Here is a 9,609-nt window from a genome sequence, read left to right as displayed (position 1 = left end):
ATTTATTACTTTGTTCCCATTGATTATAAAATAGATTCATTCAAGTCTACATTTTGTTTTTATGAGTAGCTTGGTGCTGTGCGGTGCCAATACGCGTCCAGTCCGTGGCCTATTGTCAAGTTGATTGTTAAATCACATTTTGCCTTGAATAAAACGCGTGATCATATCTAATGCCCACTTGGGCTGATCATGCGGCACCATATGGCCAGCATTTCTCACTAGCAACTCTGTCAAGTTGCCAGCTTTCTTCCTGTATCCTGCTACCTCATCTCCCACCCTCCATATCTTCCTTGGAGCAGTTTTATACTCCTCGGCAGCACTGAAGTCTAAATTTTGTAGAAACTTCTCCGTTAGAGGATAAGCAACAATTATATCTAGCTGTCCATTGTATATAAGTATTCGGTAATGCGACAGCAACGTTTTAACATGCGGTGCCACAGATTTCAGTATGTCTAATGCTAAATGTAACTGCACTTCTTTACCGGAGTGAAAAGGCAGGTTTCCAACATGAATGCTCTCTCGAGCTTCGTCGTCCTGCAGCAATTTAGCAAATATAGTAATGTCTACTTCACTTGTTTTAAGAAAATTATAATAGTTATCAAAACCAGTGTAGTTCTTAAAGTATGAGAAGTTTTTCACGTCTCCATCCATCATAACATCCATAAGTAAATCTGCTTGTACCCAGTTCTCTTTGCTTATTTCAGCTGCAATCTTTGCTTGGAGCTTCTCAAATACTTGTAGTTGATTATCATCTATAAGTCCATGTTGATACAAGTAGTTACCGTAATCTAGCTGGTTAGCAGGATCACAGTAAGCATTTCCCATTGCCATACCTTGCAGGTTAATTTTATTCACAGCAGCATTATTTTGATTATGTATCTCCATACCTAAAGCTGGTATATACTTCCCCGCATATGATTCCCCGGTAATAAAAAACTTGTGGCTTCTTAAATTAGGGAATAGGGTGAAGAATTGTTGCATGGCATTATACAAACCGAGTGCAACACAGTTTTCATCAGTGCAATATCCTTCTTCATTGTTAGTAAAGCTAAATCCTGTGCCAACAGGGTTGTCTATGAAAATGAGATGGCTGTTCAGTGCCCAGTGGTGCTTCCTCAATTTAAAGCCTTTATTGGTTGCTATTAAAGGCCCTATTTCTGTGAAAAGTCCGAATAAGGAGCTTCCGCCGGGTCCGCCTTGCAACCATAGAACGACTGGTGCATTTGGATCTTTGGAAAACGTTGGAAAGTACCAGAAGTACAGGTTAGATTGATAATGTTCGTCCACCGTCAAGAAGCCGGCATGGCTCTGGAAGCCAAGTTTGGTAGTCAAAGATACTAGGGAAAGCTTTTGCGCTGCGTCTATTGAGCCATTCTTCAAAAAAGGAGTGAGATATAATGGTGTACCGGCGTCTCCAGTGAGCGATGCTGCAAGTTCAATCCTAGGATACACGTAGGGAAACAACGCAGATCCAAAACTTATGTATGTAAAAAGAAATAATAATATTAAATGCATTTCAACAATAAAATATCTTCAAAACAAGATTTTTCTGTTTATTTTGACGTTCGGTTCGACGTCAACCGTTTCAAACGTCACTTCAATCCACAGACAAGACGATCTCAAGCGATTGGATGATGATTGAATGCGCCTCCGAAATATTCGTTTAATTTATACAGGGTAATTTGAATAACGTGATTATAAATAAATTTATTCGGAAACGCTGAGGCTCTTACGCGCAAAATGAAAATCGAAATTTCTTTATCCTCTCTATCGCTCGAATAGAGCTGCAAGGGCGATAGAGAGGCAAATACTGCAAATAGCGGGCTATTTCACGGTCAACAAAACCTTTGACTCGAACCAGTTTCTCTGGTACTTCCCGAGCATTTAATTTATTATATATACTTGGTCAACCAGATCTTGACAATAGAAAAAGGCGGCAAATTTGAAAAATGTAGGCGCGAAGGGATATCGTCCCATAGAAAATTTGAATTTCGCGCCTTTTTTTACTGACAAGATTTGGTTGACCAGCTATGTTAAAATAAGGTTTTCATATTATAGATGGTCAAACCAATTTGTCAGTAAATAGGAACAAAAAAAACTATACTCATCCTATTCTTTTGGGTGCTAGTACTAGTGTTAGACAAAGATAGTATGACTCTCTCTGTCTATGTTTGAAATAAAACAGTCCTTTGGCACACTATATAAAAAATATCTTGAACTTAGGTCTGAAGGTTAGTTACACACGTGAATTCCCCTATGTGGCTGGCATCGTCACCACGAGTTTACGGAAGCCTCTATAAAAATTAAGAATAAAAAAATAAGATATTATAATTAACTTACTTTTAAGGATTTTATATATTTAGAAAAAAAAAGATACGATTCTTTTCTAATACTTGAAGGCTACTGCGATAGCTTACGATCAGCGTATATGTAACGTATGTAAAAGATAAAAACTTGAATTGATGGTAGTCGATCAGTCATTGTTTGATTTTATTATATTGTGTGACAATATACACAGTAAATCATGTGTAAGATATGTAACTGCTTTGACTAGAGACTAACTTCATATATAACACTGTAGCGCGGTATTTTACTGGAGTGTTTGATCACAAACTGTAATAATGAAGGTTGTTTTGTGGATTATTTTGCAAATCATAGCATCTTATCAGTGTCTGCATCCGTACCCAAAGATAAACCTAAGTAAAAGGGCCGTTGGGGATTGTGGTGAGCCTCTTTTACTAACACCACATATTGAAACTGGTCAAATAGCCAAAGCCAAACATTTAGCGCGAGTTCCAATAACAGATGACTTAGGCATCGAGAGTTATGCGGGCTTTTTTACTGTGAACAAAACGTTCGATTCGAATCAGTTCTTCTGGTACTTCCCGAGCATGGAAACAGATAAGGATAGGGCGCCTGTACTTTTATGGCTACAGGGTGGCCCCGGAGGCTCATCGATGTTCGGTCTGTTTAAGGAAAATGGACCAATACGAGTAAGGAATGGCAGTTTTGAGCGTAGAGAATACCACTGGGCGTTGAATCATCATCTCATTTACATCGACAATCCTGTTGGCGCAGGATTCAGTTTCACTAACCACGAGGAAGGATATCTCTCTGATGAGATACAAGTCGGTGAGCAGCTCTACTCCACCCTGACTCAGTTTTTCAAGATGTTTCCAGAACTACAGCAAAATGAGTTCTTCATCAGCGGAGAGTCATATGCTGGAAAGTACGTCCCAGCTCTAGGCTATACTATCCATAAGAAAAATCCTGCAGCGGAAAGCAAAATAAACCTCAAAGGGTTAGCCATCGGCAACGGTCTAACCGATCCTGTAAACCAGGTTGTCCTTTACAGCGAATATTTATACCAAATAGGGCTGGTCGATTTGAACGAACGAACAAAAATCGAAGGATATGAGAATAAACTTAAAAAGCATTTAGAAAACAGTGAATGGGACCAAGCGAGTGATATATTTGATACTCTTCTTGGGAGAGACATGATTGAAGGCAAAAGCTACTTAACCAATGTAACCGGTTTCAATTCTTGGTTTAATTACTTACATACAGAGGACTACTGTGATGGAGAGGACTTCGCTCCCATGCTGCTAAATAGCACTGTTCGGAAAGGCATCCATGTGGGACAAGCTTCTTACAACGAATCATCAACGATAGTAGAAAAACGATTCAAACACGATATAATGCAGTCAGTCGCTCCGTGGCTTTCTGAACTACTAAGTCACTCATACTCATACTCATACTCATTCTTTATTGGTAATAGGTGATTACATGTCAACTTACATAGCTAGTACAAATAACATAATAAAGACAAAAAATATAAAGTATTCTAAATATTCAAATTGATTCGCTACTTGCGTAGTTTTATATTTTCATTCATTTAAGTACATTAATATTTCGCAGTCAGAAATTCTTCTATATTATAGAACGACCGCTCAACAAGCCAAGTTTTAAGTTTGTTCTTAAAGAGTAATAAACTAGGTGCGTCTGTTATTGATGCTGGCAGGTTATTATACACGGAGGGGCCCATGACGTGTATAGTTTTTGCTCTCTTTGCTAAGCTACGGGGCACCGCTGCTAGTTTTTGTCACTATAACTGTCTTATTTATAACGGGCAAGTAGACATAATATTAGCTTATCCTTACACGGTCAACTACTTGCGGAAACTGAACTTTTCAGGTTCAGAGGTATATAAAACAGCTGAACGTAATTTTTGGAAAGTGGACGGGGAGCTGGCGGGCTATGTGAAGCGAGCCGGGAATCTGGTGGAGGTCCTGGTGCGGAACGCGGGTCACATGGTGCCGACGGACCAGCCGAAATGGGCCTGGGACATGATCACACGGTTCACACATCACATGTCCTATCTGACTTGAAGTTGAGGAAATAACTTATTTTGATAAATCAATGCATCGCTATTTATTTCTGTAGGTAATAAACTGTACTTATCGTTTAAAGCGTACTACTTTATCTTTATGCCGATATCTCGAACCTAAACTTTCCAAAAGCCACGGGGTATATTTGGTTTCGGTATGCACCGATGTATTAAACGAAAAACTCCAAAATGGCAGCCAAGTGCTCCAAGTTTCAGGGTGAGTATCAGTTTGGATACGTAAGAATGCAGCTAAATGTTTATGCGTGTTCTCGAGAGCGCCTATACTTTGATGGTGATACGCTGTGGAGTTTAATTGTTTTATATTTAGTAGTGTACTTACCTCTTTAAAGATGGATGACACAAACTCCGTGCCCCGATCGGAAGCTATCTGCCTGGGAACGCCGTATCTAAGTATAAAATTGTTTACCAATGACATAGCTACGTCTTTACTTCTTTTAGAAAACAATGGATAAGCTTCTACAAATTTTGTTAGTTCGCACTGTAATGTGAGTATGTATGAATAACCATCATCATCGGTCTCTAAAGGGCCAACTAAATCTAAAAAAATTTTTTCGAAGGCATATGTTGCAGTTGTCGTGATTACCATTGGTTCTTTAATGGGGGTAGCATATTTATTTTTTTGGCACTTGTCACAGCGTTTTACAAAACTTCTAATGTCATTTTCCATTCCCGGCCAGAAGTAATATTTTTTTAAATTATTATACATTCGTCTCATGCCCGCGTGACCACTAGTGGGCAAAAGGTGAAAGTCATTTAAAATTATCTTACGTTGTTCGCTGTCAGAAACTCTTATTATATCTTTTAAAATGCCAATTTTCACTTTTATTTGACATTCTGGTTTCTTTATTTCATTCATTAATTTTTGTATAAATATTTCCATCATTTTATTTTTTACGATGTATATCATGTTTATATTAATTTTACAACAAAACAAGTCCAGCTCTTTCACAAACTCGCCTGGCGAAATTTGTGATGAAGAGTCCAGAAATTTAATAAAGATAATGTTTTTATTGCAATCATATAAAAATATTTTATTTTCGTAGTCATTTTTTAACATGACTTTCTTTTTTCGCGTATCTAATTCCATCCTACTAATAAACCGTAACTCTACTGAACCCGGTAATTTATTATGGGTTTCTATACATTTCGGTGATCCTTGAAAATCATCCTTGATTGTCATATCCTGTTTAGTTATTGTATTTTCTATTTTCTTCGATTGCGCTCTGGTTGTAACGCATACGTGTTCACTTAGTGTCTTTAAGTCTTTACAAGTAATATAAGCACGCGACAATGCGTCAGCGGGCGCATTATCGGATCCTCTTACATATTCAATGACAAAGTCGTATTCTTCAAGCGCTAATCTGAACTTTAATAGGCGACTTGATGGATCCCGCATTCCAAATAAATAAACAAGTGGCTTGTGATCTGTCCTAATAATAAAACTAGTTCCGTACAAATAAGGCCTGAAATGTCGGACGGCCCAAAAAATTCCTAAGAGTTCTTTTTCTATAGTGGGATAGTTTTTTTCTGATTTATTTAATGTTCTGCTAGCATAAGCGACGGGCCTATTATTTTCGTTACTCAAAATTGCTCCCAAAGCATAGCCAGATGCATCTGTCTGTAAAATAAACTTATTATTCGGTGAAAAATCCGGGTATTGAAGTACCGGAGGAGATGCAATTTTTTGTTTTAAGGTATCGAATGACACTTGACATCTTTCGTCCCATACAAAGGGGACGTTTTTCCTTGATAAATAATTTAAGGGTATTGCGATTTCAGCAAATCGCTTAATAAATTTCCTATAATAATTTGCAAATGCCACAAATCTTTTGACTTCGTCACTATTAGTAGGAACAGGAAATTTTTGTATCGCAGCTATCTTATCCGGATCGGGCAATACTCCGTCACTTGACACTACGTGACCTAAATACAAAAGTTCTTTTTTCAAAAAATCACATTTGTTTGGATTTAATTTTAAGTTGACTTTACGCAACCTACTAAATACATCCATTAGATTCTTGTTGTGATCATCTAAATTTTTACCAAAAACTATGAGGTCGTCTAAGTAGATTAAACATTTATCGTATGTCAGACCAGACATAGCGATATTCATCATCCTGGAAAAGGAATTTGGAGAGCTGCGTACCCCCATAGGCATACGGGTCATCATATACTGGCCACAGTCAAAGGCTGTATATTGTCTACTATCTCTGTCGAGGTCACATTGATAATAACCATTTGCTAAATCTAAGTGACTAAAATATACACATCCTGAAAGAGAATCTAAAATTTCCGTTATATTAGGTAGTGGAAATTTGTCATCCTGTATACAATTGTTTAACTTTCGATAGTCTATTACTATACGCCATTTTTTCTCTTGTGATCCGTGACTTTTTTTTGGAACTAACAAAAGGGGACTAGACCACTCGCTCGAGCATTTTTCTATAATTCCTTGTTTCAACATATTATTTAATTCATCCTTTATTATGGTTTTCTGAGCATGTGGTAACCTATATGGCTTAGTGTATACCGGGACAGTATTAGGTTTCAACGATATAGTATGCTTATAAATATTAGTGGTACTTAATTTATCACCAGGTAGGAAAAATACATCAGGAAATTTAGCACACAAGTTTTCAATGGATATTTGTTCTTCAAGGTTTAGTTTTTGTAAATTGAGGTGTTGGAATAACGTTTTGAGTCGGTCAACATTTACTTTATCGCAATTGTTGAAGGAGCAAATATTATAATCACTAGCCTTTTGAACGGATACGCTAATATTGCATAATTGTATTTCATGTTCCGTTGTATTCAATATTCTAAGTGGAATTTTATTAAAAGTAGGTGAAACTAAAGACCCCGCTAAAAAAATACCATCCTGTATCTCGTTCGAACATATGACACAATCTTCAAGTATATCCGTACTTACATAATACACAGATTCTGACCTAGGTGGGAGCGTGAAATATTTTTGGTTGTCGTCAAGGGGTATGGTGACTTTCGTTTTATTATCTGCAGTCAAAGTTAAAGTATCATATTCTAAATCAATTTTGGCATGATGTTTTTTAAGAAAGTCGCGTCCTATTATGCCGTCATTACTACATGGCAAGTTATCAAAAATGTAAAACTTATGTTCAAACACGTGCCCCTGATAGTGTAACTGTAGGTAAATAAATCCAATCGCACATTGTGTTCCTCCAATTCCATTAATAACTAATTCTTTTTTGCATATAGGAATATTCAATTTCAAAGCGCTGCGCAATTTTAACGCGCATATCGTAGCTCCCGTGTCAGCTAAAAAGGAATATGTAGTACATGTATTATTGTTTCCTATATTAAAACTTACGTAACTTGAATTTCCGCTTAAAAATATGTACTCTTTAGTCTCGAAAAAACTGGATCGGATTTACTTTATTTTCGACCGATTGATTTAGAATATTAATCTCATCATTACAGTGCTCATTATTTTTGTCAGTTTCATGTAAAACATGCATTCTTTCACGTTCATATCCATTATTTCTAGAAGAAAAGTACCTACCTTGATTTCCCCGGTAATTCGGCAAGTAGGCACCTCTGCTTGGACTACCAGCCCCGGTGTAGGGTCGCGCTGTGCGACCCGGAGCTTGACTTTGCGTCAGCGGTGGCCGCGAGCCACGGTATTGGTTGGGTGACCCTCTGTAGTTTTGGTGACCTCGACCACGTACATATTCTCTGCTGAAATGATTATAATGATGATTAAATGCCAGCATGTCACCCGAAGTCGTTGTTATTGCCGTCTCTTCGTCTTTTGCTCCTTGTACAGCGTCCTTCAGCGATTGGTAATCGCGTGCTGCAATAATGGTGCTAATTCGCCGATTTCGCAGACCGTCCGCGAATTTTTTGATGACTTGTTTTTCATTAATTTTTTTTTAATACATTAAATGTAGTAGAATCGCCTTCTGACTGCGCTATCGTCAAATTAACAAACAGCTCAGATAACTGCTTACCGTAATCGTCGATTGAACTCTCTCCTTGTTTTAACACCTGTATTTGATTTTGGATGGCAAAAGCTGATTTTTTAGTCAGTAAGTGAGTCTTCATGTCTGTAATCATACTTTGTACTGAACTATAAGTGTCACTTAATTTAAGTTTTGCTAGTTTTGTAATTCGGTTTTTAAGAACGAAATTAATTAACTGTGGTTTGGAATCTGACTTAAGCACAGAGTCGTAATATTCAATGGAATTAATAAGCTGCTCTATTACAGCCTCATCCTCTGTCATAATTGGTATTAAAGACAACGCGATTTTTAAGTTGAAATCTTCCATTGTGGAGGTTTTGTTAGAACTTGTGTATGATTTATTGCAAAAATCTTCAATCCACTTATATAGTCCTTGAATTTTATCACACTCTGTTTGAATGTCGACTAAACATTGACCCTCTAACTTATTATTTTCTATTTGGTCACGTATCTCCCTAATAATAGCACGAAACTTCCCATGAATTACACTTGCTTCGTTTAACTTAACTTTCAATAGCTCTGGTTTCCTTCTATCGTAACTAAGTTTTGATAAGTTTTCTTTTATGTTCTTTAAATCTGAATAGATATGAACTAATTCACTTGTCATGACAGACTAAATTATATTATTGCTATATATTTGTATGTTTTGCATTTAATGTTACTTAGTAGAATATTAAAAAAAACTTACGTAGATTTCCCTTATTGTACCTACATGAATACACTGATATTAAGTACCTATGTTAAGTATAATGTCTCAGTGTCCATCAGCTAGCTGGAGCGGTGGCGGGAGAAGAGAACGTGGATAGATATATAAAAAAAAACACGCTATGCACTGGTATCACTTCACTAATCACATTACGCGTAGACACGAATTAGTCCTTGCTAGTACCGGCACGAGCAGCAGAGCATCCACGGCAGTGGGTATCCTCAAGTTCACGGCGATCGTTACGAAGAGATCTGCGAAGGTTGTATTGCACAATCCAGTCAGCAGCCCATGATTCGTGGCATCTTTTGTACAGCCTGTAGATAATGTATAAACCTCCAATAAACATTAAGGTGCACATCACAATCATCAAAATGCTAATCAACGAGAGGTGATTCTTCATTTCAGTCGTCGCATCATTATTGCCTTTCCCGGCAGAATTTTGGGTGATAAACACGGCATCTTTTTCCACTCTGGAGTTGCACATATTAATTTTTAAT

The 9,609-nt window shown here is 37.2% G+C and overlaps 2 protein-coding genes across 2 annotated transcripts; one reads left to right on the top strand and one right to left on the bottom strand.

Annotated features, from left to right (window-relative positions):
• Window positions 1-132: 132 nt before the first annotated feature.
• LOC134657321 (venom serine carboxypeptidase-like) lies at window positions 133-1,526 on the bottom strand. The gene has a single exon (XM_063512895.1). The coding sequence runs from the start codon at window positions 1,513-1,515 to the stop codon at window positions 133-135; it is 1,383 nt and encodes a 460-aa protein (XP_063368965.1). The 5' UTR covers window positions 1,516-1,526.
• Window positions 1,527-2,474: 948 nt separating this feature from the next.
• LOC134657070 (venom serine carboxypeptidase-like) lies at window positions 2,475-4,388 on the top strand. Its single transcript, XM_063512621.1, has 2 exons — window positions 2,475-3,735; window positions 4,102-4,388. Exons 1-2 carry the CDS (start codon window positions 2,622-2,624, stop codon window positions 4,386-4,388), a joined length of 1,401 nt encoding a protein of 466 aa, XP_063368691.1. The 5' UTR covers window positions 2,475-2,621.
• Window positions 4,389-9,609: the final 5,221 nt, after the last annotated feature.

The sequence above is a fragment of the Cydia amplana genome, chromosome 19 (assembly GCF_948474715.1).
Source record: "Cydia amplana chromosome 19, ilCydAmpl1.1, whole genome shotgun sequence".
Taxonomy (NCBI): domain Eukaryota; kingdom Metazoa; phylum Arthropoda; class Insecta; order Lepidoptera; family Tortricidae; genus Cydia; species Cydia amplana.
This window is presented reverse-complemented; position numbering and strand designations above follow the sequence as displayed.

What these genes read in the sequence shown, in the direction of transcription:
- LOC134657321 (XM_063512895.1), bottom strand. Translation starts at nt 1,515, where the DNA reads ATGCATTTAATATTATTATTTCTTTTTACATACATAAGTTTTGGATCT.
- LOC134657070 (XM_063512621.1), top strand. Translation starts at nt 2,622, where the DNA reads ATGAAGGTTGTTTTGTGGATTATTTTGCAAATCATAGCATCTTATCAG. An exon ending in GTGGCTTTCTGAACTACTAA is followed by an intron (nt 3,736 to 4,101) that starts GTCACTCATACT and finishes CTGCTAGTTTTT; the next exon opens with GTCACTATAACTGTCTTATT.